This window comes from Saccopteryx leptura, chromosome 12 (genome assembly GCF_036850995.1).
Source record: "Saccopteryx leptura isolate mSacLep1 chromosome 12, mSacLep1_pri_phased_curated, whole genome shotgun sequence".
Classification (NCBI taxonomy): domain Eukaryota; kingdom Metazoa; phylum Chordata; class Mammalia; order Chiroptera; family Emballonuridae; genus Saccopteryx; species Saccopteryx leptura.
The window spans coordinates 4944545-4970264 of NC_089514.1; the positions used below are offsets into that span (position 1 = coordinate 4944545).

The 25720-nt window shown below is 50.4% G+C and overlaps 1 protein-coding gene across 1 annotated transcript in view; it reads left to right on the plus strand.

Moving 5' to 3' along the window:
- Nucleotides 1–25720, plus strand: part of IMMP2L (inner mitochondrial membrane peptidase subunit 2) — a 662788-nt gene that overhangs the window by 22515 nt on the left and 614553 nt on the right. Inside the window, exon 3 of the mRNA XM_066354058.1 lies at nucleotides 17023–17159. Coding sequence (XP_066210155.1) covers nucleotides 17025–17159 — 135 coding nt within the window. The 5' untranslated portion in view covers nucleotides 17023–17024. The remainder of the gene's footprint in view (nucleotides 1–17022; nucleotides 17160–25720) is intronic.

The window sequence follows — 25720 nt, forward strand, 5'->3', positions numbered from 1 at the left end:
GGTCAGGCTAAAACTGACTTCTATGTGCAGTCTCCTAATGGTTCTCTCTGCCAGCGTGTGTGAAGAGGTGGCCTGCCTGCCTGTCTCACTAATTGAGTAACAGATGACTTGGCTGGGGAGAGGTCTCAGGGTGACGGCGTCGTCTTTAGCAGAACAAATCTCCATTAGGCTCCGAAAAACTTCACCATTCGGAGCTGCTAGGTATTAATTTCAGTTGCTTCAAATTTCTTGCATGGCTCATATATTTTTATCTGGCTCATAGGTTCCCTAAAATCTATCAAAATTGTTACTGGATTTGCTTTCTAAGCCATTGACAGTAATGACCACGGTGATGTTTCCTAATACCCCTTGATGTGAAGGAGACAGTAAGAAATAAGTTTCCTACAGAACTGAAAAGATCAAGGAATTATTCTCAGGACCACTGAGCTGTTCAGTTAAAAAAAACCAAAAACCTATTTGCTGACCAGTACAAAAATAATTTAGTTTCACTTATTATTACTGCTGCCTATTTGCAGATAGAGTACAGTACATACATACCTTTGGTGCCGAGACCGGGAATATTTAGACGTTGCCCAAAGCGTGCGTGTCATTGTGTACCACGCCACCAGCCGCTGGACGTGCTTGTTAGAGGTGTGCAGGTTTGAAGTAAAGATCGGACGGGGAACCGAACAGTGTCATCATCAGAAGGGGACCCAGTTTCACGAGCGTGTTCACCTGGCAGCAGAAGTCAGAAGTGGGCTCCGAGCACGAGAGCCATGGTGATGGTGACAACGGGACGAATGGGGACGGGTAATTCCAGTTCTGGGGGGAAGGGGCCATTCCGTGGGTTTCTGATATCAAAGGGAAAGAAAGCCGGAAGCGCGGCTCACAGAATTCCAGAAAGCTGGAGCAGGGCGCCTGGGAGGTGGTTCTGCTCCAGCAGAATCCAGCTGCCTCGCCATTGACAAAGCCAGGACTTGCGTCCAAGCCTTCCGGTTCCTAGTGTCACGTGGGGCGTGGGAAGCGGAGGAGAGGCGTGGCCCTTGAACAAGGTGGGCGGGTGGTTCTTCGGGAGTGACACGTGCTGGCTCTGGAATGGCCTGCTCTGCGCGCCCCCCCCCCCCCCGTTTGTCCCTTTTGCTCTTGATTGGTATGGAATGGAATGGAGCGTCTGACACAACCATGCCAAGCTCTCTTCCCATCATGGTTGTAAGTGGGTATCTCCTTGGCACCTGCAGACGCTCTCCACAGGGTGTGTGGAGAGGGGTGAGGCCTGGCGCTTCCCTTTAGAGCAGGGATCGGGAAACTTTTTGGCTGAGAGAGCCATGAACGCCACATATTTTAAAATGTAATTCTGTGAGAGCCATACAATGACCCATGTACTTTATGCATTATCCAATAAAAAATTTGGTGCTGTCCCAGAGGACAGCTGTGATTGGCTCCAGCCACCTGCAACTAGGAACATGGGAGGTAGGAAATGAATGGATTGTAATACATGAGAATGTTTTATATTTTTAACATTATTATTATTTTTATTAAAGATTTGTCTGTGAGCCAGATGCAGCCATCAAAAGAGCCACATCTGGCTCGCAAGCCATAGGTTCCCGACCTCTGCTTTAGAGACTACGGTCTAGTTCTGGGGGGGGGGAAGGGAACAGACAGCCCCTGGTGCCAGGTGGGGGGACGGCCGGTCCACGCCAGGGAGTTGGGAGCTGCGAGCGGGTACTGCGGTTATTAGAGTGCTCACCTGAGGTTTCTGGAGGAGATGAACATGATTAGGTTGGATGATTCTCAGAGGTTTCAGACTCACCTGACACTTTTAGAGCTGGGAGCTGTCTGCAGTGGTTCCCCTGCCTGGCGGTAGACTGTCTGGTACCACTGCACAGTTCCGGTGCTGCTGTGCACCGGACGGCCGTGGGCCTCAGCGGGAGCACCCCATTCTGCTCCTCACCCTCTGCATGCCCACCAGCAGATCGAGGTCTCCCCACTGGTCTCTTGGGCACCCCCTGGTTCCAGTAACCTCATCCCCTTTGTGTTTCTTTACTGGCGAATAGCTAAAGCTTCTAGTTAAATGTGAGTTTGGTGGGTTCCTTCCATTTAAGGTGATTTTTATGAAGAATTTGTTGCAGTGAGATGAAGTATTCATTTATAGTCCATAAAACAGCAGCAGCTGGCCCGAACTGTGGGCTTTTCTGGGGCTCAATTCAATTCCTGGGTGTTCTGTGTCATGAATTGTTAACTTGAAGATTGGGACATAAATAATGCCATTAAACGTTGTAAGACAGATCCATTTAGGAAGAGCGGCATCAGAAACAACTGTACTTCACGAAGCCCAGCTTGTTTTCCGTCTACCTGGATATTTCTGCATTCGCCTTGTATTTCTCATTTTCGTACAAACAAGAGCCTATCAACCTGATCGAGATGGATTTAATGTAACCAAGAAATAGGCAGGACATGAGGGCTTGAGTTAGATTGTGTGAGCCTCCCCCCAGCACTGACTCTACGGCAATGCTTGTTCACCTTTCTCCTTATTCTTCTCTTCTTAGTTTAATGCAGGGAACCCCTCCTCGAGGGAAGTCAGTCTCTTTTGAAACGTGGTGATAGCAACAGAGCCCAGGACAGGGAGAGGAGAGTCGGGGCTTGGAGCTCAGGGCTCGGAGCTCGGGCCCGGGGTGGCCTCTCCCGGAATCCTCAAGACGCCAGAGCACAGCTCGAAAATCACTGCTTTGAAGGAAAAAGAAGCTAAACACTTCCTAAAAGTAAACTGTTCATTGAAAAAAAAAATTTTTTTAATGCCTTGTAGTTGAATGGGTGATGAAAAATTACTTGATTCTTGTCATCCCTCTCTGCTGCCTTTAGACATGAGTTTTGTGCTATGATTTATTGAAGGAAAAGCACCCCCAAATCAACCCCTTGATATATATGTATTTATATAATATATATATATGTACATTCATAAATACCTCCAACTGCCAAGGGCAAGCGTCAGAGGAGAGACGGGAGTGTCAGACAGCTGCACCTGCTCACGCGCTCCCTCACCCACCCAACACACCGTTTGTTGCCCGTGGTTGGGCCATGCCTCCCTCTCCGTCCACACCTCCCCAACATCTGTCATGTTCTGAGGCTATCGGAGACAGTTTACACGGACGGGAAATTCTGAGGTTAGCTTATCTACATAAGTAAAACTGTTTTGAGTAATAGGTTCCTGGCAGTGACTTATCATCTCCCCAGTCAAACCCCGTGGAAGGTGGTTCCGCCTCGGGGCGAGGTGCGGCAGTGTGTACGGCTGTGGGCACGTGTCCCTGCCCTTGGGGACGCACGGCCCACGGCAGGTAAGGATGAGGAAGCCAGGGGGGTGGGGTGCTGGGCTGGGCTGGGCTGGGGGGCCTCGGGTGTTGTGGGGTGCCCAAGACGGGCACCTCATTTGGACGCAGTGGGGCAGGCTGGACTTCCCGGTGGAGCGACAGCTCGGCCGCCTTGGAGGAAGAACAGGAGTTGCCAAGACGAAAAGAAAGGCGAGGAGAGTGATGGGGACGAGAGGGAGGACTTGGAGAAAGGCCTGGGGACAAGGACTGGCGCAGCATGGCTGGGTGGGGCCGCGTGGTGGGACAGGGTGGGGGGCAGCACCAGACGGAGCCGTGTGTGTGTGTGTGTGTGTGTGTGTGTGTGTGTGTGTGTGTGTGTGCTGGTGAGAAGCGCTGTGGGCGATGGAGGCCACGGGCGGGGGTGGGGGGCGACCCCGAGGGAATGCGGCTTGTACGGAGTCACGAGGGGCCGCTTTGGCCAACCGCCGGCTGGACCTTGGGCAGCTGTCCGGAGGGTGGAGCCATTCTCTGAGAGCAGAGGGCCAGAGAGTGTGGGACGCCCCCGCAGTTCGTCTTTCCGCAGCTTCCCCCAGGGTCCCGTCTCTCGTACAAAATCGATCTTTCTCCGTGTTATTTTTACGGCCCCCTTAACCTTATCACAAGGGCTGGAGTAATTCACAAGGACAGTGCTTAATGCTCAGTATCGACGTAGGCGCACAGATCTGTCTTCATTCTTTCAGGAGAGAGCTGACGGGAGGCCCAGCGCAGGGCAGGTGCTCGTGAGTGTTTATTGACCTCAAGGGAATGAATCCCGAAGGAAGAGACGCCAACTCAAATCTCTCTCTCTCTCTCTCTCTCTCTCTCTCTCTCTCTGTGTGTGTGTGTGTGTGTGTCAGTCATTTCTCTGCTCCTCCCAATACCCTTTAGAGCTAATTTCAACATCAGTTGTTTCCTAATAAACCCACAGGGGTCCAACCGATGAATACGAGGACAAAGGACAACTAACAAAATACCGTGCATTGTAAACAGTTCAAGCGCACAAACTTCGCATTTTACGACTGGATCGATCCCAAATTCCCTTAATGATTGGATAGGCTGATATGATCATCAAAGAATAGGGAAAAGCTTTATGGACTCGGCTCAACGGTTCTATTTTGGAAATTATTTAGAAGAATAATTGATGAATTGAAAAAAAAAAAAAGTTGTGCCTGCCTGCGAACTTCATTTCAACACCTCTCTTGAGAATGGTACCAAAGGAAACCTAATTTTTTTTTTCTGTAGTTGGAAACGGGGAGGCAGTCAGACAGACTCCCGCATGCGCTTGACCGGGATCCACCCGGCACGCCCACCAGGGGGTGATGCTCTTCCCATCTGGGGCGTCGCTCTGTTACAACCAGAGCCATTCTAGTACCTGAGGCAGAGGCCATGGAGCCATCCTCAGTGCCCGGGCCAACTTGGCTCTTGGCTGCGGGAGAGGAAGAGAGAGACAGAGAGGAAGGAGAGGGGGAGGGGTGGAGAAGCAGATGGGCGCCTCTCCTGTGTGCCCTGGTCAGGAATCGAACCTGGGACTCCCACACACCAGGCCAATGCTCTACCACTGAGCCAACCGGCCAGGGCTCAAAGGAAACTTATTTTGAAATAATATTTTGCATGTTACTTAAAACATCCGTTTATAAAATAATTTTATGGTATCACACTAAATAGTGTTGTTGTTTTTTAATCGCTTATGCCACGTCGTCTCATTTGCTAAGAGCCAGTCGCTAAGTCCCGCCCACCCTCGGGAACGTGAGGATGGGGCTCATTAGGAAGGGGGTCCCGTCCAGCACGGCGCAGGGACATTTCTAAACCACAGAGCTCCCCTGTGTTCTGTTCGTATCCACGGCCGTGTCTGCACTCCTGTCTCAGCTTCCGCACATCGAGTCATTAAGAAAAGTCATGTCAGGCTGATGGGATGTCACATAACATATACGATGCTCCACTGGCTTTGGCAGCCGCTGGCTCCTACTGGTCAATCACCTAAAAATAGATATATGATAGCCCTGGCCGGTTGGCTCAGCGGTAGAGCGTCGGCCTAGCGTGCGGAGGACCCGGGTTCGATTCCCGGCCAGGGCACATAGGAGAAGCGCCCATTTGCTTCTCCACCCCTCCCCCTCTCCTTCCTCTCTGTCTCTCTCTTCCCCTCCCGCAGCCGAGGCTCCATTGGAGCAAAGATAGCCCGGGCGCTGGGGATGGCTCTGTGGCCTCTGCCTCAGGCGCTAGAGTGGCTCTGGTCGCAATATGGCGACGCCCCGGAGGGACAGAGCATCGCCCCCTGGTGGGCAGAGCGTTGCCCCTGGTGGGCGTGCCGGGTGGATCCCGGTCGGGCGCATGCGGGAGTCTGTCTGACTGTCTCTCCCTGTTTCCAGCTTCAGAAAAATGGAAAAAAAAAAAATAAAAAAAAAAAATAGATATATGATAGAATTATCACTATCATCTGGGGGACATTGGACGTTGCTGTGTGGCCCCAACTTCTGAGACTTCTTTGGAATTCTACGGTAGGGATTGTTGTATTTCGTGGCCGACACCTGCTTACAGCATTATTTATTTATTTTTTTTATACGACTTCATATTTCCAGGGGTGATTTGAAATGCTTTGATTGGCAGCTGTATCTTAACTTCGGAGTGATGATGTATGTCGAAGAAATTTCACAGGTATCTTAAACCGAATCTTCTCATGTGCCAGCGAGGAGGCAACGTCCAGATGAGGCGTTTCTGTGTGGCAGGGACTCGAAGAACCTCTCAGCTTCCCCGGGGGGCTCCCCGGACGTGCTGGCCCCCAGATCCTCGAGCCCAGGGACTTCAGGTTCCGTCGGCAGATTCCCCAGGAGACGCCTCTCCGTCCTCGGATGCCTTGGCTGCCCTCTGCTTCCCCCGACAGCCTGTCCTCTGTTGCCCCCGACAGCCTGCCCTCTGCTTCCCCCGACAGCCTGTCCTCTGTTGCCCCCGACAGCCTGTCCTCTGCTTCCCCCGACAGCCTGCCCGTTCCCAGCCTGCCCTCTGCTTCCCCCGACAGCCTGTCCGTTGCCAGCCTGCCCTCTGTTGCCCCCGACAGCCTGCCCGTTGCCAGCCTGCCCTCTGCTTCCCCCGACAGCCTGCCCGTTGCCAGCCTGCCCTGTGCTTCCCCCGACAGCCTGCCCGTTGCCAGCCTGCCCTCTGTTGCCCCCGACAGCCTGCCCGTTGCCAGCCTGCCCTCTGCTTCCCCCGACAGCCTGTCCGTTGCCAGCCTGCCCTCTGTTGCCCCCGACAGCCTGCCCGTTGCCAGCCTGCCCTCTGTTGCCTCCTCAACGAGGGTGCGAGCCACGTGTGCTGGCCCTCGGCACGCTGAGAGGGCCGTAGCCACTCACGCCAAGGTCACTGGCTATTGCCGCTCTGACCTCAGACCGGGCACGTCCTGTCCCCCGGCTGGCACTTCACCCCGTGCAGATCCCGCCCTGCTGCTGGCCTAGTTCCCTGCGGACACGCAGCTGCCACGGAGCGGCTGTGGGCAGCCTTCCAGAGCTCCCGCCGGCGGCCGGGCCGGGCTTTACTCCTGACAGACTGCTGACCAGAGCCGTGCTGTGCTGCCCTGCTCGGGGAGCCCCTGGTTCTGACTTCCACCCACCTCGTTCTGTTAAGGGGAGCAGCGGTCCCAGGGCTGGCCCTCGTTGCCCCGTTAGGGTCTGGTGGCCTTGGTTATTTTGAGAAACCTTCCTACTTCTGTTCCCAACCCCAATCAAAGGAAAAGCTATGTGGTTTTTTGTTTTTTTTTCTCTTGATCTCTTGATGTAAATTGGAGTTGACATCTAAGAGTCACCCACAGGCTTCTGTTAATCTGTTCAAGAGAGCAACGTATTCGAGTCCACGAAGATTCGGGGTCCAGAAAGGATTTCCACGAGACCCCAAAATCATATTCTTTTCAAAAACTTGCCAATTCAGGCCGAGGCACTAAGCTACAGATATAACACTCAGAATTCCTGGAGGTATCTGTGGGTAAAATCTAGTTATAAACATTTTGCAGTTCAAGGATAACGTTGTTATCTTAAGCCTTACATCATACTGTACACTGCTTACATTCAGCTCTGGATTTGGGTCGAAATACCAGGATTTGGGTAGAAACATCTGGTGGAAATAAGAGGCAGAGGAGAACAGTTGCTGCCGTTTGTGACAGTGTCAGATGAGGGACAATACTGTCCTTCCTTTTGCAACATCCCGGTGTTTCCTGGTGCTGTTTTTACACAGTGAAGCAACAGTCTTGCAGGAAAACGAGCAAGTTTAATGACAAAACATTCAACTTCTTTATTTTAAAAAAAAAAGCCTATTCTTACTTACTCTTGAGATCTAATGTGGCTGTTGTAGAAATCAGGCAGAAGTAGGGAAGTAATTAAGAAATGAGTGTGAGCCTGACCAGGCGGTGTCGCAGTGGATAGAGCATCGGACTGGGATGTGGAGAACCCAGGTTCGAGACCCCAAGGTCGCTGGCTTGAGCAAGGGGTTACTTGGCCTGCTGAAGGCCCATGGTCAAGGCACGTATGAGAAAGCAATCAATGAACAACTAAGGTGTCGCAATGAAAAACTGATGATTGATGTTTCTCATCTCTCTCCGTTCCTGTCTGACTGTCCCTATCTGTCCCTCTCTCTGACTCTCTCTGTCGCTGTAAAGGAAAAAAAAAAAAAAAAAAAAAAAAAATGAGTGTGAGGCATTTTTAGACAGTTGGCCAAACACAGGGTCACAAGGTAGGTAAGGAGCAGGGCTGACCCCGCGATGGGGGCGCCCGGGGACTGTGTGACACGTCCTTTCCGGGGATGTTTCCCCGCTGCCCGTGGCACTGTCCGGTGCCCCCTTTCTGACATTCCTCGTGTGCGTTTTGCACCGGTCCTTTCTCAGGTCCTCAATGTTACCACCTTTTTCTTATTTCCCCCGGTTCATTCCCATGTCTCAGTTCTGATATTTGAAGGGTTTTGAGATTTTTCTTAGGAGAAGGATGCTTTTAACAGTCTCTCTCTCTCTCTCTCTCTCTCTCTCTCTCTCTTAGAGCCTATATCAAACACAGCCTACATGCTAACTAATGTGTTTCTTTATTTATTTTATTTTAACTATTCAGTAAGTGTTCTGATGCTGGAATGATGTGTTATTGCCAATTAAAAACATTATTGCTTCAGGAATAAATATGTTTATGGCGGAATGATCCGAAGTCCTCTAATGGCTCCATTTGGGCTGCAGATAAGTACCTGGGTGTTTTATTGACGCATATATTCAAGTTGCCGCATTGTTAGCTTAAAGTCCACATCGCCTTTAAACTTTAATGGTGGCTGTTACGCTTTTCTCTTAAATTGGGATAAAAATAAAGTGTGTTTAAGTCCAAATTTTGTGGTTATGACAGTTGAAAGCCTACCAAGCTTCTCCTTGCTAATGGTTACCATTTAATAGGACTTTTCTCATTCTATAAAAAGCTATTCACTGTCCTGTTAATTTTTATGATAAACTATTTTATTTTTGCAGAATTTATGGCATCTTAACAGCTGAAATTTGGGATGGGATTTTTGGTTGTAAATGCAGTCAAGGGGTGTCTATGTGGAGATCAAGGACAAGGAGAAATGATAGGATTAGGGTGGCCTGAGCCCTTAGAGTGTTGTGGATTTTGTTCAATGTTCTTTAAAAAACATTGGAGTCATGATTGCCATATCGGTAAGGAACAAAACAAAGCAAATAAAAAGTAAGTATCTGACCAGGCGGTGGCGCAGTGGATAGAGCGTTGGACTGGGATGCGGAAGACCCAGGTTCTAGACCCCGAGGTCACCAGCTTGAACCCAAGGTCGCTGGCTCCAGCAAGGGGTTACTCAGTCTGCTGAAGGCCCGCGGTCAAGGCACATATGAGAAAGCAATCAATGAACAACTAAGGTGTTGCAACGTGCAATGAAAAACTAATGATTGATGCTTCTCATCTCTCTCCGTTCCTGTCTGTCCCTGTCTATCCCTCTCTCTGACTCACTCTCTGTCTCTGTAAAAAAATAAAAATAAAAAAAAATAAAAAAAATTAAAAAGTAAGTATCAAGCTCAGTCTTGTTTCTCAGTTCTCTTCACCTCTGCCCCATTCCCGGGACTGGCCACATTCTCACCGCTGCGGCTGGGCCGTATGTACGTGTACCTTGCAGCTTCCAACCATACTGTCCTCTTCTCTGAGAAATTTTACCAAATGGAATGTGTCATGTTATTTCCAACATTTTAATTAAAAAAATTTTTTTTAATACCTAACAGGAAAATTGTAAGAATTTTATAGTGAACCCAATTCTGGCACTAAGTTCTGTTGTCCTTGTATTGTGCTTTAACAAAAATTTCTCAGAACACCTAAGACAGCCCCTAACCAGTCAAGTCTTGAGACAAGATTAGTTTGGCCACGGAATAGCACCATCACCACGTGGCAAGTGTCCCGTCACCCAGCAGACAGGCTCTGTTGCTTTCTCGTATGTGACGGACATCCTTGAGTCTGCTAGCCTTTCTTGACTTGCTATTGCTCATCCTCTTCTTCGGACTGTGGCCGATGCTTTTATCTGGACAGATGCCTTTTATTTGATGATCTAGCCATTGTTCTCTACCACATTCCATATAATGTATTCAGATGCTAGTATGACAGGCGGTTTATTTATTTATTTATTTATTTATTTATTTTCTCCATGCAAATACTTACTTAAACGAATACCTATGGACATCTTGAACCTCCATCACACCCTGCAAGGTTTCTCAGATGAGTATGTTGTGGCTTGGAAGTATGTGAGATCTTCCCCCCTCCCTGGCATGTCATTTGGGTGCTTATAAACTTATAAAAATTCTGGGGGGGGGGGGGAATGGTGGCTCAGCAAGAGGAAGTAATTTGTTCAAAGCCACATGACTGAGTCGTGATTTGAACGGAGGTCCTTTCGATTCAGAGCCCGCCGCGCTCCCACGGAGCACGCACCTCGGACTGGGGCGGAGGGGCCGGCGGGCGAGAACGCGTGCCCTCGACCAGGTGAAGGGGCCCCACCCCAGGCTCATGGAGTCCTTATGAATTTGTACGTCCTGATTGTCTTCTGCTGGTGTTTTCTCTCTGCACCGGTCGTCCTAGAACACGCCGTTGGGATTCATTTGCTTTTAAATATTCCTGACTGAAAGTTAAATTCGTGAGCCTCAACCTCTCTTCTCAGCATAAAAAGTGACAATAATCTCTGTCAAAGAAGCGGTTTTTAGGTCAGGAGAGAAGACCCCTATCTTTTTATTGGGGATCTTTGCCAGACGCGATTTGCTTTATGTCTAACGCCATCCCATTTCTCCCCTTTATCATTATATTTTTGGCTAGTTTTTTTCATTCTTTATTTTTTTTTTCTTGCCTTTTGTCCTTTCTGAGAATTTTTGAGTGAGAACTGCTAAGGCAGACATGTTAAAAGAAAAAGAATTTGATGTTGGAGCTCATAGTGCGAAGATGAACCATTGTCTCTTTTCACCAGATATTTCTTATTTATAATGTGAATGGAGCAAGGTGGCCTTGAAAAGAATTTGTTACTTTGAGTTGGTTTCCCAGCTCTGCTTCCAGGGGAATGGAAATTGTTCTGTGTCATTGGTTATTATTTATCCCTGCCGTTGGTCCAAATGTATCCAAGGGCCTCCTGGTTTCCCACATGCTGAGGCTCCGTTTGCAGAGGGAGGCCGTTGGTACTCGGAGCTCAGGCAGAGATCCGCAGAGGAGGGTTGGCTGATCATGCGTGGTCATCCGCTCCTTTCTTGTGATCTTGCTACAAGTTCCTCTGGGAAGGAACTGTGACTTAAGTCTCCCTTGGCAGAGTGTCCAGCACAAAGTAGACACTTAGTGTAGACAGAACACAAATGCAAGCTCCGTGTGGCCACACCTGCCATGTTCTGTGCTGTGTACTCGTCCCACAGCACAGTTCCCAGATACATAGTAGGTGATCAAGAGACACATATGGAGCGAGTTAGGAATTGGGTGTCAGATTTGCTTGGATTCCTGTTCTCATATTCTCTGGTATTCATAGTTTGATATGTAGTTTGAGTTAGTAAATAAAGTCTTGATTTGGTTATTCAGTTGTGCAGGCTTATGTGATTGGAAGGTTACATTTTCTAAAAGACGCTGTTTTATAATTTATTATTTTCCTCTTACCTTGAAACCTCCCACGCACTTTTTAAATAGTTTCTAAAATTGAGATGATTTGAGGGCTGTTTATCTACCTGGTTGCTATGGATGAGTGATTGAGGACTTTATACAGGATCACATAGAAGTATGTTTAAGAATAATTTGAGGCCCTGGCCGGTTGGCTCAGTGGAAGAGCATTGGCCTGGCATGTGGAAGTCCCGGGCTTGATTCCTGGCCAGGACACATGGGAGAGTACCCATCTGCTTCTCCACCCCTCCCTCTCTCCTTCCTCTCTGTCTCTCTCTTTCCCTCCTGCAGCCAAGGCTCCATTGGAGCAAAGTTGGCCCGGGTGCTGAGGATGGCTCTATGGCCTCTGCCTCAGGCACTAGAATGGCTCTGGTTGCAACGGAGCAACTGCCCAGATGGGCAGAGCATTGCCCCCTGGTGGGCATGCCAGGTGGATCCCGGTCGGGGTGCATGCGGGAGTGTCTCTGTCTCCCTTCCTCTCACTAAAAAAAAATAAATAAAATCAAATAAAAAAAGAATAATGTGATGGCCCTGGCCAGATGGCTCAGTAGATAAAGTGTAGGCCTGGACACAAGAGGCCACTGGTTCGATCCCCGGTCAGGGCACATATGAGAAGCAATCAATGAGTGCACAACTAAATGGAACAACTAAGTAAAACAACAAGTTTATGTTTCTTTCTCTCTCTCTCTCCTTTTCCCCCTCTCTCCCTTCCTCTCTTTCTTTCTCTCAAATAAATGGAAAAAAATTTTTAAAAATAATAATAATTTTAGATGAATTCATGCGTGATCAAACCATAACAAGTCATGAGAGGAGAGAGAGGCATTTGCAGGGCAGGTCACGATGGGGTAGAGGTCAGTGTCCCCAAGAAGCTGTCACTGCCAGGCGCTGTTATACCAAGTGGCAAATACGGTTTCAACACCATCTGAAAGCTTATCTAAAAATAGTCTCAGTTTAAGAACTTCAGCAGTGAACCAGGTGTGCCTCCTGCTTAAGCAATAATTTTCTCAGGAGCAATGTTTTGAACTGAGAGTGACTTGCGTGGTTATGAAAAGAATGAAGTTACTGATAAAAATTATCCCCTTTTGCAAGGGATGCTTTTAGTCCCACAGGGTAATTGCTTAAAGGGAATGTTCTCCGAGGAGGCCGATCCTAGGTGCTCATTAGTTTGGTAGTTTTAAACATTTAAGGTGTAGAGAAAAGACTGGATAATCCCAAAAATTCTTTGGCAATTTATACCAAAAAAAAAAAAAAAAAAAAAAAAAAAAAAAAAAAGAAGAAGAAAGAAATGCATTAGCTTTAGCAAAATGGGAATGCCACAGAGCTTTAAGCTTTGCACTTGTATGGCTTGACATAGAAATGTAATGTTTATGTCTTCATTCCTGTATGGTTTCTTTAGTATTTTTTGTGATGGTTCGAAGCTTTTAAAAGTGGTTTCATTATTAGGAGATATAGGTGTCCTTCGCAATTCAGGTCGCTTTACCAGTGGAAATGGAGTTCTTTTACGGAGTTGCAGAAAAAGCATTTTATAGGACCTGCCTTTGGAGGAGGTTAGGTTTTCGCAGTAGGATTTATTCGGGGTTGAAATAGAAGGCTGCCCACAGGTTACAGGTGTCTCATGTCTGTCTGTCCCGCCAAGGAAAAAGTCCAGCCTTGTCTTCAGTGAGCCCAGTGTAGAGACCAAAGTCCAGATATTCTGCACCATAGATTAGCCCGTATCAAAGCTCGGTCCAGTCCAGGCGCGGCTCAAAGCCCGGACTTGGGAGGTTGGCGTGCCAGACTGCAGAGGCAGCTGCCCACCCACACAGCCCTGCTGTTGCTCAGAGAACGAGCCCACGGTCAAGCAGGGCAATCTCGCTTGGAGCGGGAAGAGAGAGCTCTGCTAAGCCTGTGTTTTTATCTGTGGTCTGGGAAGGACCAGCTTTTCTGTAAGCCCACCCGTCTGTCTGTTTCTTTAGAATTTTGTGGGCTTGTGTTGGTTCCTCCCTCTAACCAATCAGATCCTTCCTCTAGGCTAGACTGACAGGCCTCTATGGCCGCTGTCTTACTTTCCACTGCACTGGCCTCAAAGTGGAAGCACAGAGGCACCTCCCAGCACAGCACAGTGTGGGGTTGAATGGGTGCTTCCTCACTGGCTCAGGGATAAAGTCCCTGAGGGCACAATGCCCTAATGAGCCTGTAAATAGAATGCCGAAGCTCTGTCCAAAGCAACCTTTCCGGTTTTATGAACCTGTTAGTGTCTAATTCCCTTTGTTCCCTCTCCCCTTCCATATCTATTCAATAGTTACTGGCCTCTGCCTGCAGCAGGACAGGACTGGGCTGACACTTTGGAGCCCCTTGGGTTGGGGCTCCCGCATGCCCTTGGAGAATGTCTCAGTGGGAAAACGCTGTCCTGACTCTGTGGTTGGGATGGTGGCGGTGCCCCGGTCCCCAGTGGAAGTGTGGGAGGTGGCTTCCGTGTTTCCCCTGTGGGTGGTCTGTCCGGGCTGGTTCCAGCTTCTTTGTGTTCCTTTTAAGCTAGTTGTTTCATAAAAGCAAACTCCTTTTCTCTTTTCCACAGGGAAAGCCTCCAACCTAAAAGGCAAGTTTGTATCTCTTCTTAGAATGTTTTTTGTTACTGTAGCCTTCGTTCTGCACAAGTCCTGGAGAAGGAATTGATTAAAAAAAAAAAAGCTATCTTAGAAATACAATGTATTGAGCACAGAAAGGACCTGAGAAATGGAATCTAACACCTTCCTTTTTGCAGATGAGGAAGCTGGGGCCCAGGAGTGAGGGGATCAGACAAGCATGCAGCTGAGTACAGGCCACCTGGGGGAGGGGCATTGTCATTACTGTGCTCTGCCCTGGGTGTCCCGCTGACTGAAGGGAGTGGGCAGTGTGGGGGAGGGTGTGTACTGGACAGAAGGAAAGGCTCAATATTCTGGGAATCTGAATTTATTCAACTTATATTAATGTCTCGCTTTTTTTTCTTCTTAATTTATATTGCAATCATGCATGCAGTCTACCTCATAACAGCGAGAGCTATGGCGTTGTGAAATCTGAAAGCGTGCCTGGAGGTAACCAGGTGTCCCTGCTTATTTACTGAGGGTCTGTGTGCACCGGGCACAGGAGGGCACTCAGGATCTTCTTATATCATCATGTGTTCGCTACTGTTGTTCTAAGAACCACAGTCCTATAGAAGGGTGGCTTTTCATTTGCATTTGTCCTATCCTTTTTTTTTTTCAAGTCTCCGTCCTCCAGTTGGCTAAGCCTGTTTGACCTGATCATTAAAATATGTTTTGGCTTACTGTTTAAGCAAGCCTCGGTTTGTGTGTTGAAAGCCAGTTTATTTTTTTTTTATGACATTTTATTTTTATTTTTTTGTATTTTTCTGAAGCTGGAAATGGGGAGACAGTCAGACAGACTCCCTCAAGCACCCGACCGGGATCCACCCGGCACGCCCACCAGGGGGCGACGCTCTGCCCACCAGGGGGCGATGCTCTGCCCACCAGGGGGCGACGCTCTGCCCACCAGGGGGCGATGCTCTGCCCATCTGGGGCGTCGCTCTGTAGCGCCTGAGGCAGAGGCCACAGAGCCATCCCCAGCGCCCGGGCCATCTTTGCTCCAGTGGAGCCTTGGCTGCGGGAGGGGAAGAGAGAGACAGAGAGGAAGGAGAGGGGGAGGGGTGGAGAAGCAGATGGGCACTTCTCCTGTGTGCCCTGGCCGGGAATCGAACCCAGGACTTTCGCACGCCAGGCCGCCACTCTACCACTGAGCCAACCAGCCAGGGCCGGAAAGCCAGTTTATTAACTACCTAAAATAGGCAGCTAGTCAGATTGGTTGTGATGTGGATTGTCAGCATTTCTCCCCCCCCCCCTCCCCCCGTTTAAACTGAAGTACTTACTGTGGTGAGTAGAAAAGTAAGGATTTCTAACTTCAAACTCTGAAGAAGTTGTTGGGAGCATGCAGTGTTCCATCCCAGTCTGCCCTGGCTACTTGAAACAGTTGTACTCAGTTAAATGTACCGATTGCTACGTGAACAGGGAAAACCTTGCTTGGTGGGTTCTGTTCCGCTTGGAGCAGCAGAGAGACTGGCCTGAGGGGTGTGGCTTGTGGCTTGTGATGGGCAAGAGATCAGGACTTGCATCAGCCCGTGGCACCATGGTACCTGTATGCGAAAGAGACTTCTTAGGATGGGTTTTCTTTCTTTCTTTAAATGTTAGAAATCTACAGAAGTTCAAAGAAGGAAATAGTCATCATCCACATTCCCAACATCTGGAATTAACCACTCTTAGCCTTTGGATAAGTCTGCTTTATTTTAACTCTCTACATATTTTAGTAATGATAGAAGTGACATATGGGTGTTCGTTAAACGATTTAAAGGATGATACACATAATATTCTATTTTTAATACTTTTATATGTGTATATAAATTTATATAGAAAATATAAAGCAGTGTCTAGTCAGAGTTGATTTTTCTCTCATTTAATGCTGGAGGGTGGTGGCCGGGCCTCCACAGTGCTGGGGACCTGGGGCCCTTCTCGTCTGTTTATCTGCCATCTTTCACTTGGGGTGGCTCCTCCTGCTCCTGTCACCACCTCGTTATCACAGGTATCACAAAATGAGCCACAGAAAAGGGAGAGCATACCCCTTTTAAGGAGGCAGCGTGGGAGTACATCTTTCTGCTCATGTGCCATTCATCAAACCCAGTCACATGGTCACATTAGCTGCAAGGGAGGCTGGGAAGCCACTAAAGTGTCTCATTAAAACTTCTGTTACTGTGGAAGAGAACAGGTGTGAGGGTACAAGGAGCATCTCCGTCATAATTGTCAGCCACAGGAAAGGAGTTACTTTCGGAAATCCTTTCTTATTATTCTTTTTTACTTTCTACCGTATTGCTGTGCGAAGGAAAATCTGTCACTGAAGTTATCAAGTGGATTTGAGCTACAGAAAAGAGATAACCAGGGTGGATGTGTTTGCCTTTGGGGTTTTAAGGCAAACTTTCTGCAGTGGTTACAGGGATGAGTGTGAAATACGCACACTATATAGATTGAGACAAGGTTGCTTTTCCTTAACTCTTATTTTCTCCTGGGCTGCTTTCTGTGTCTTTCTTTCTCACCGTTTTGTTTTTTTGGTATTTGTTTTGGGGTTTTTCTTTGGTATTTTTCTGAAGCTGGAAATGGGGAGAGACAGTCAGACAGACTCCCGCATGCGCCCGACCGGGATCCACCCGGCACGCCCACCAGGGGGCGACGCTCTGCCCACCAGGGGGTGATGCTCTGCCCCTCCGGGGGTCGCTCTGCCGCGACCAGAGCCACTCTAGCGCCTGGGGCAGAGGCCGAGGAGCCATCCCCAGTGCCCGGGCCAGCTTTGCTCCAATGGAGCCTCGGCTGCGGAAGGGGAAGAGAGAGACAGAGAGGAAGGAGAGGGGGAGGGGTGGAGAAGCAGATGGGCATTTCTCCTGTGTGCCCTGGCCGGGAATCGAACCTAGGACTTCTGCATGCCAGGCCAACGCTCTACCACTGAGCTAACCGGCCAGGGCCGGTATTTGTTTTATTATACTTAACTCTTCGTACCTGTCTCTCTTGTGTTCGCAGGAATGGCTCAGTCTCGAGGCTGGGTGAGAAGATACTTCAGGGCCTTTTGTAAAGGCTTCTTCGTGGCGGTGCCCGTGGCAGTGACCTTCCTGGACCGGGTGGCCTGTGTGGCGAGAGTGGAGGGAGCGTCCATGCAGGTGACGGTGACCACAACGTCCTTCCTTACATACAGCACGCGCTTCGTTGTTTACTGGGCCCCGGGAGGGAGGGGGAGGGGGGGAGGCTGAGCTTTCTCTGCGTCAGTTTTGTGCTGGGATCCGGGCGCTCTTACACAGACCTTGACCTGGAACGGAACTTCACGGTCTTTCCCCGTGAGGTCCCCCAGCGCCGTCCTGGTCAGCGGAGGGGTGGGTTAGCATGACGACCCGCTTGTTCTCTGCGTCTGCAAGCTTCTTTTCTTCTTTCTTTTTTTTTTTGGGGGGGGGCGAGGATTTTAAATGGAGATTCTAAATAAATTTTACTAATAGACATCACATTCTGTGGATACAGATATTTTAATTATTTATATTTGAATCCGGACTTAAGTATCTTTTAAAGAAGGCACTGACTGGTGCAGATGCAGAGTGGGCTTGTTGAGTGACCCTACCGAGACATGTAAGTATATCTGTATCTCTCCAGCAGGTAGGAAAGCCTAGGTCACCAGCCCCCCGGTAATCTGGCGTGTTCGGTCAGCACGCTGCTGACTGAGAAGTTTGAGTGAGGTAGAGATTTGGAGTGATTTCCAGAAGTGACATGCGAACAGGCTTCTGGAATCACTAGCTTAGAGAAAATGTGATTGTTCTAAAGCGGAGCTCTAGAACCCAACTCTTTTAACGGTGTTTACGCAATTTCGAGGAGTTTGCATTTTGTGACACGGTTTGTTTTCTTCCGCTGTTGGCATGCCTTACGTTCACGCATTGTGCTCAATGGCTCTGTAAAACGCATCGATAAACTTCTGAGAGCTTAGAATTATACAGAGAATAACCAAGTGTGAGTGTGTGAGTGTGTGTGTGTGAGTGTGTGTGTGTGTGTGTGTGGTTAAAACTAGTCAAGGGCATAGACACCAGCTTTGAGCAGTTAGATGAACTTGCATTTTATAAAAAAAATGATTATATTGAAATCAGCTCAGGCAGGGAGGCCCGTAGGCTGTGTGCTTTGGGTGAAGCTGAAGGTTGAGGTCGGGCTGTCCGAACATTGACCTCTGTGTCCGTCCTTCGAGGGAGCTTAGGGCCTCCTCCTGGGCAGGGGACACTGAGCCCCACCTGTGTCTCTCAGGTGCCCCCCATTAGTGGGCCACCAGCCCCAGGCAAAACGGTCCCCGACTTTGAAAGCAAGAATATTTTCCTGCAGGGGCGCAGAACATACCAGGAGAAGGAGTCACAGGCATACGGTGTTATTCCTAAGCTGAGGAGTAACGCATAGTTTAAGGCGTTGAACACAGATTGGACTTCACGTTTCCTGCCTCTGCAGTTTTGAATTGGACCCGGTTCTTAGGGAAGGCTTGACTTCTGGGTTGAGCTTTCGAATCAGAACCTTCACAGGAGATGAGAAGTGCCTGCCACCGCTGCCCAGCTCCGTTTTCGGTCCCTTGAATCCCTGTGACTCCATCAACAGGTGTGGACCTTTTGGCGACAAGCAATCACGTTACTAATGAGTTTCTCCAGTGTCATTCGCGTTGCCTTGCTAGGCACCCATCGCTGCCCTGAGGTGGGTTTTCCCCAGACCGGGAAACCTCCTGACCTTGGGTCTGACGTTCCAGAGGTCACATGGTGACCAGAGTGCCCCATTCCTCACGGCTACAGCTCCGTCCGTGTTGACCCACTGAACATGCGTAGTCACGGCTCTGTTAGGAGGAATTTTCTAAATTCACTAAAAAAGAAAATGCAAGAAATTGATCATCTTATGAAAGAGAAAGTGTTAAGTGGTGTCCTTCTTAGCAGTCTGTCTGCTGATTAATACCGCCTTTGCTGCAGATACGTTAGAATGTCCTACAGTATCCCTGGACCTCACTTCCCATAGTTCAAATCCACTGCCTTGTAGTTTGTTTGAGATATTAGATAGGATTTTCCTGGCGACTGGTTACAGAAAAGCAGCTTGAATTGACGCGGCTAGACAAGGGGATTTATCAGGAAGCTTGCTGCGTCTCCAGGAGGAAGGTGAGAGGGTGGCCGTCATCGGAGGCAGCTGGGACCCGGGGACAGGAGGGCTGCCGGGTGCCCCGTCCTCTCTGCCTGCCGTCCGCTCAGTCTGCGTCTGCTCCGAGTTCTCACAACCCGGCTCTCTCCCCGCCCGAGGAAGAGCTCTCGCCCGTCTTCATTTCACTTCGAAACGGCTCAGGGAAGGACCGGGGCTGATGCAGCTGGGGTCATGCACCTCGCCCTGTGCAGAGAGGGGTCCCCTCCGGTCAGGGAAGGACCGGGGCTGATGCAGCTGGGGTCATGCACCTCGCCCTGTGCAGAGAGGGGTCCCCTCCGGTCAGGGAAGGACCGGGGCTGGTGCAGCTGGGGTCCTGTGCCCCGACCCGTGCAGAGAGACGTCCCCTCCGGTCAGGGAAGGACCGGGGCTGGTGCAGCTGGGGTCATGTGCCCCGACCTGTGCAGAGAGGGGTCCGGTCAGGGAAGGACCCCGCGGGGCTGGTGCAGCTGGGGTCATGTGCCCCGCCCTGTGCAGAGAGGGGTCCGCTCCGGTCAGGGAAGGACCAGGGCTGGTGCAGCTGGGGTCCTGTGCCCCGCCCTGTGCAGAGAGGGGTCCCCTCCGGTCAGGGAAGGACCCCGCGGGGCTGGTGCAGCTGGGGTCCTGTGCCCCGCCCTGTGCAGAGAGGGGTCCCCTCCGGTCAGGGAAGGACCCCGCGGGGCTGGTGCAGCTGGGGTCCTGTGCCCCGCCCTGTGCAGAGAGAGGGGTCCACTCCGGTCAGGGAAGGACCAGGGCTGGTGCAGCTGGGGTCATGTGCCCCGCCCTGTGCAGAGAGGGGTCCCCTCCGGTCAGGGAAGGACCGGGGCTGGTGCAGCTGGGGTCCTGTGCCCCGCCCTGTGCAGAGAGGGGTCCGGTCAGGGAAGGACCCCACGGGGCTGGTGCAGCTGGGGTCCTGTGCCCCGCCCTGTGCAGAGAGGGGTCCGGTCAGGGAAGGACCCCGCGGGGCTGGTGCAGCTGGGGTCATGTGCCCCGCCCTGTGCAGAGAGGGGTCCCCTCCGGTCAGGGAAGGACCGGGGCTGGTGCAGCTGGGGTCCTGTGCCCCGACCTGTGCAGAGAGGGGTCCCCTCCGGTCAGGGAAGGACCGGGGCTGGTGCAGCTGGGGTCCTGTGCCCCGCCCTGTGCAGAGAGGGGTCCGCTCTGGTCAGCAGCTCAGGGCACCGCGCCGGGGCCAGCCTCGGGCAGGCGCACACTCCCCGCCTGTGGCCGGGCCGAGCGGGAAGATGACAGCACGTATTTGAATCACGTTGTTCCGGGTGCATTCGGGGTGACATTTCTGAGAAGAAGAGGGTGGGTGCCATTTTCAGAATAAAAGGGGGAAGGACAGATGCCTGGTTATCACGGTCGTGATTGTGTTTTTAGGAATTTTAGACCACTTCTAAGTATAATAACTTATTTACAATTTCATTGGATGCCGCGACAGCTTACTTACCACTAGGAGTGGAAGTTGTGAGAATGAGACATGGTTATTAATGAAACCTGGCAGATTTGAGGACATCTTTTCTACCGCACAGCTTTGATGTGAGCAGAACATGTTTAGACCACGGGGTTCTGCAGAATTTTGGACAAAAAGCTGGAAAACAAATCCCCGTCTTCCAACGCATCTAATGATGCGAGGACTGAAGTAGCTGGCAGGCTGCGTGGAGCCCTCTGGAAGTCCCGCGCGTCCCGCAGGGAGCTGCCTGCGGCTCTCGCCGCCGAGCCCGGCACGGCTCTGCCATGCAGCAGCCGGTTGATGTCCCGAGCACGGAGGAGTTCTCTGCATGCAGGTGACGTGCTCTTTGCCAAGGTTTAAAAGTATGAAAGAAAGGCAGAAAAGCAAGAGGCATGGGAAAACAATAGTGTAGAGAAGAAAGAAGAAAGAGCAGAGACAAGCTGTGTGATGGAGGTGACGGTGACAAACAGACAGCTGGAAGAGGGAGCAGGGGGGTGGTGGCCCGGAGGACCCGGGAGGACGACTCAGGACAGAAGAGCGCTCTGCTGAAGGGCTTGAGAGTCCCCTTTGGGGAACCTCCCTTGGAATTGTGCCCTTGGCTGGGGACACAGGTCTGCTGCCTGAGTGTGGAGCGCTGTGAGATAGGTCCCGTGGCCACCACCCAGTCTACATCTCAGCAGCCTCTGAGGGGATCCGTGAGTCGTGTCGGAGGAATTCATACACAGTCGTGGTGTAGTTCTTGAGCATCATTTGTTGCAAAGTATTTCAGTTCCCCTGTGTATTCAGGTAGGAAGATTATTGTACCTGGTCATTCCTGTGACTTCAACTATATGAAAACCTCGGCGACGCGGGTCATTTTGGGGCGTGGTAGCTGTGACTGGGAACAGGGAGTCATTGTCAAGTGGCCGACACATGCAGGACACGACCGTAGGCACCACAGGGCGAACGAGGTGCGGATTCTGTCTCCCGGGTCCTTGGACGGGTAGAAGAGGTTCAGGAATGATCAAGCCTGGGTGATGGATTCACCTTCAGGTGAAACCGATAAGAAAGATACCGAGCTGTCAGATATAAGTGCCTGGTAGGTACGCCCAGCGATGAAAACGTGCTTGGTTCTGTGCACCATTTTGGAGAATAAACCCGCTCATTTAAATTTGGAACAGAGTGGTACCCACAACTAATCCCCGAGCCCTTCCATTGTTGGCCACTGTGTTGATTTTTACTGGGACAACAAACAGCCCACACGGAGCCTTGTTTCTCTCTCACGGCTCGGTGGGTTGCCCTGGGTCAGTCTGCTCCCCCCACCCCAGGGTTGCTTCCCTCAGCTTCATGCATCTCTCATCCCCTCCTTCCCCCCCCCCCCACGCCCCCGCCGAAGGAGCCGTGGCTGCCTGGGGTGCCTCTTCTCAGGGGTGCCAGCGCAAGGCAAGGGGGTGAGGGGAACCACTCAGAACCTCTTACAGGCTCGGTTCAGAAATTCTCTCTTCTGGTCACATTCCATGGGTGGAAGCAAGTCACGTGGCGAAAGCCATGGTTCACGAGCCTGGGAAATACAGATGTCACCCCCGGGGAAGGCATGGCAGTGGTGGGGAGGGCAGGAAGAAGTGTGACCAGGTGACTCCGAGGACGGAGGGCTGGCTGGTTTCAGAGGTGACCCAAAAGGCCGTTTACTTTTGCGTCTTCCCAGAACAAGGCTAGCCTTTGCCGCCCAAGGCTGAGAAATTTGGATCTAGACTGGAACCGGAGCCACTGGACTCTGGAATGGATTGATCCACTTCAGATGTCCTCAGGTAAGAAATAGCCCCGGGCTCCTTGGATCATCTCTTTTAGAGTGGCTTTTCTTAAAGGCCATTTTGAAACTTACAGACATGTAAGAACATTCAAGGATTAAGAGATTGAATCTCACGGAACAGACGTCTAATTCCAGACCTTTGGCGTTTATTGAATAAACACTCTCACAGCCGTACTGGAAGTCCGCCATGAATAACGCATTTTGCATAAGAGCTGTGTCTTTTAAAAATTCTGTTGACTTAAGATTTAATAGAAGCTCGTTTTCAGGGATTCCTTCTTATGAGAAGTAACTCTTCCCTTTTTAAACACTACTCAGTGGCTCCGTTAGCAGGTTAGGCTTCCAGTATTAATTTAGAGTTCATTAGGTATCTGGCTAGAAGGACAGAGGTGATCAAACGTGGAAGGCCAACCCGTCCATGAAAATAAAGTTTTTTAATAATAGTATTCGATGGGAAATAGGAGTTTAAAAAAACACTTGAGGCCCTGGCCGGTTGGCTCAGTGGTAGAGCATCGGCCTGGCGTGCAGGAGTCCCCGGTTCGATTCCCGGCCAGGGCACACAGGAGAAGCGCCCATCTGCTTCTCCACCCCTCCCCCTCTCCTTCCTCTCTGTCTCTCTCTTCCCCTCCCGCAGCCGAGGCTCCATTGGACTAAAGTTTGCCCGGGCGCTGGGGATGGCTCTGTGGCCTCTGCCCCAGGTGCTAGAATGGCTCTGGATGCAACAGAGCGACGCCACAGATGGGCAGAGCATCGCCCCCTGGTGGGCGTGCCGGGTGGATCCCGGTCGGGCGCATGCGGGAGTCTGTCTGACTGCCTCTCCAACTTCAGAAAAACAAACAAACAAGAAAACCACTTGATTTTTAAAAACGAAGTTGTATAGCCTGACCTGTGGTGGCGCAGTGGATAAAGCGTCGACCTGGAAATGCTGAGGTCGCCGGTTCAAAAAAAACCCTGGGCTTGCCTGGTCAAGGCACATATGGGAGTTGATGCTTCCAGCTCCTCCCCCCTTCTCTCTCTCTCCCTCTCTTTCTCCTCTCTAAAAATGAATAAATAAAAAAAACAAAAACAAAAAAAAACCAAAAAAAAAAACGAAGTTGTATAGGCACGATCTGTCGGTTGGGTGGGACAGGCTCTTGGTCCTGCTCTGCACACAGGGATGCCAGCAGCAGTTGTTGGCCGATGACTGTCCCTTCTGCCCCGATCCCCTGGAGCCTCCAGTGCCCGTGACTCACTCCTTTGGAATCCTGAAAGGTTACACTGAAAGGTCCACTCTTTAATTTTTTTTTTTAAAGACACACTCCATTACTCAGCCTTAATTTAACTGGAGAAATGAAGACGGGCAATGCACACAGCTGAAACTACAGAGAGAGTTTGTGTCGGTGGAATGCAGTTATTCAGATGAGACGTCCAATCGCTTACTTACAGAGGCTTTCTTTAGAGCACGAGGCGCCCCAGGAGTAGTTTAGCGAGTGACCCCACACCCGAGTCTGAGATCTGGTCCGAGTGAAGGTGCCCACCGCAGGGTCCCCAGTTCCTGTCGAACTACACCTGCTTCCCACGTTGGAAACTCCAGCCGCAAGACCTTGGCCGAGTGAGAGAAAGAAAGAATTGGGAGCGCCTCGTCCTGCATTTGGCTGCAGTTGCTCCATCATTTTTATAGAGTGGACCATTTCCCTCCTTCCGTCTTGCATCGCCAGAGGGGAGCACGCCTGGCAACATTGTTGCACAATCGCTTCCTCTCCGGCTCGGCTTAGGCTCTGGAGGAAGATGTATGCAGACTACATGAGAAAATTAGAGAAGGTGAGGGAAAGAGAGTTTAATCAGCGCAGGGGTCTTCATTCATCAATAAAACACGTTCCCTGACTCCAAATGGTCTTGACTCTCTGCCACCCGCAGACGGTCCTGCCGAGACTGTTTGGCAGTAACCCTCTTAGAGCCCCGCCTGGGTCTCTGTGCTCATTATCCTATTTCCTGCTGAGCTTAAAACGAAAAGTTCTGTCAGAACAGCAAACAGAGGGCTCGCGCTCTCCTCTCTCTCTCTCTGTCTCTGTCGCTCTATTTATTTTATTTTATTAAAAAATCAAAACCTAAAGTTGGTTTAATTTCTGATAGTCGCTATAGATCATAACTATTATTCTGAATTCTGAGCAGTGAGACGCAGAGACTCTCTAGAGAAGAGATATGCTGTGCTTTATGCCCCAGAATTTAATGGAGAGGCAGGAAGTGTGATGTGACCTTCTGAGTCTGAACTTTTAAAACGTTCTGAACCTCTCTCCCTGCCCCCCCCCCACTGCTGCCGTGTTCTCTCCCCCCACCCCCACCCCCAGCCCCAGGCGGGGCTGCCTTTGAAAGCAGCCAGGAGTTAATGCTGAACTGGGTAGTGGCCTCCTGGTGAGCTTTCCTCCCAAATTACCTTTGGATCAAAAACCTCACCTGAGGTTTTTGCCCTTTAGGATGTTACCTGCTCTTGGGTGTTCTGCAGCCCACCGTTAACAGAGAAGTCAAGTAGATCATGCTGTATGTGTAGCAAAGAGCAGATGGCACGCCCACGCAGCCAGTGGGTGATGGCCCCTCCGTGGAGTGTCCGCACTTCCCCGGGAAGCAGGCTTCTGTCTGTGCGGCCAGGGCTCAGTCTGTGCTTTAAACATGAATTACAGCTCCCTCCCTCTCTCACTCTTTCTCTCTCTCTCTCTCTCTCTCTCTCTCTCTCTTTAATGTTGAAGTAATTTCAGACTTCGGAAACATCGTCAGAGTGGTACAGAGAACGCCCAGGGGTTCTCGCCTTGTTCGTTTCATTCTCTTCTTCCTCTTTGTCTTTCTCTCCCTCTCCTTCCTTTTCTGCCTCTCTCTAAACATATATGTAACATGTGTATCTATGTTCCCACTTTGCACATGTATGTACGTGTATATACACTTGCGAGTGTTGTTATCGAACCACGTGAGCGTAGCTCGCCTGCATCACGCCCTTGAACAGAATCATGCCTTCAAGACGCGGATATTAGAACTCTCTGCTCTTACACGTAGTTAGCTGAAAGGAATGAAAGAGAGGTCTGAAAATAGAAGACGGCAACAATGTATACAATACCATGCTACGCTACTCAGCCATAAGAAATGATGACATAGTACCAGTTATGACAACACGGAGGGACCCGGGGAACATGGTACTGAGTGAAATGAGTAAATCAGAAAAAGCTAAGAGCTGAATGATGAGTGGGGTATAAACTGAGCCTCATGGACACAGGTAAAAGCGCAGTGGTTACCTGGGGTAGAGAGTAGGGGGAGGGGAGAAAGGAGGGACAAATAGACGG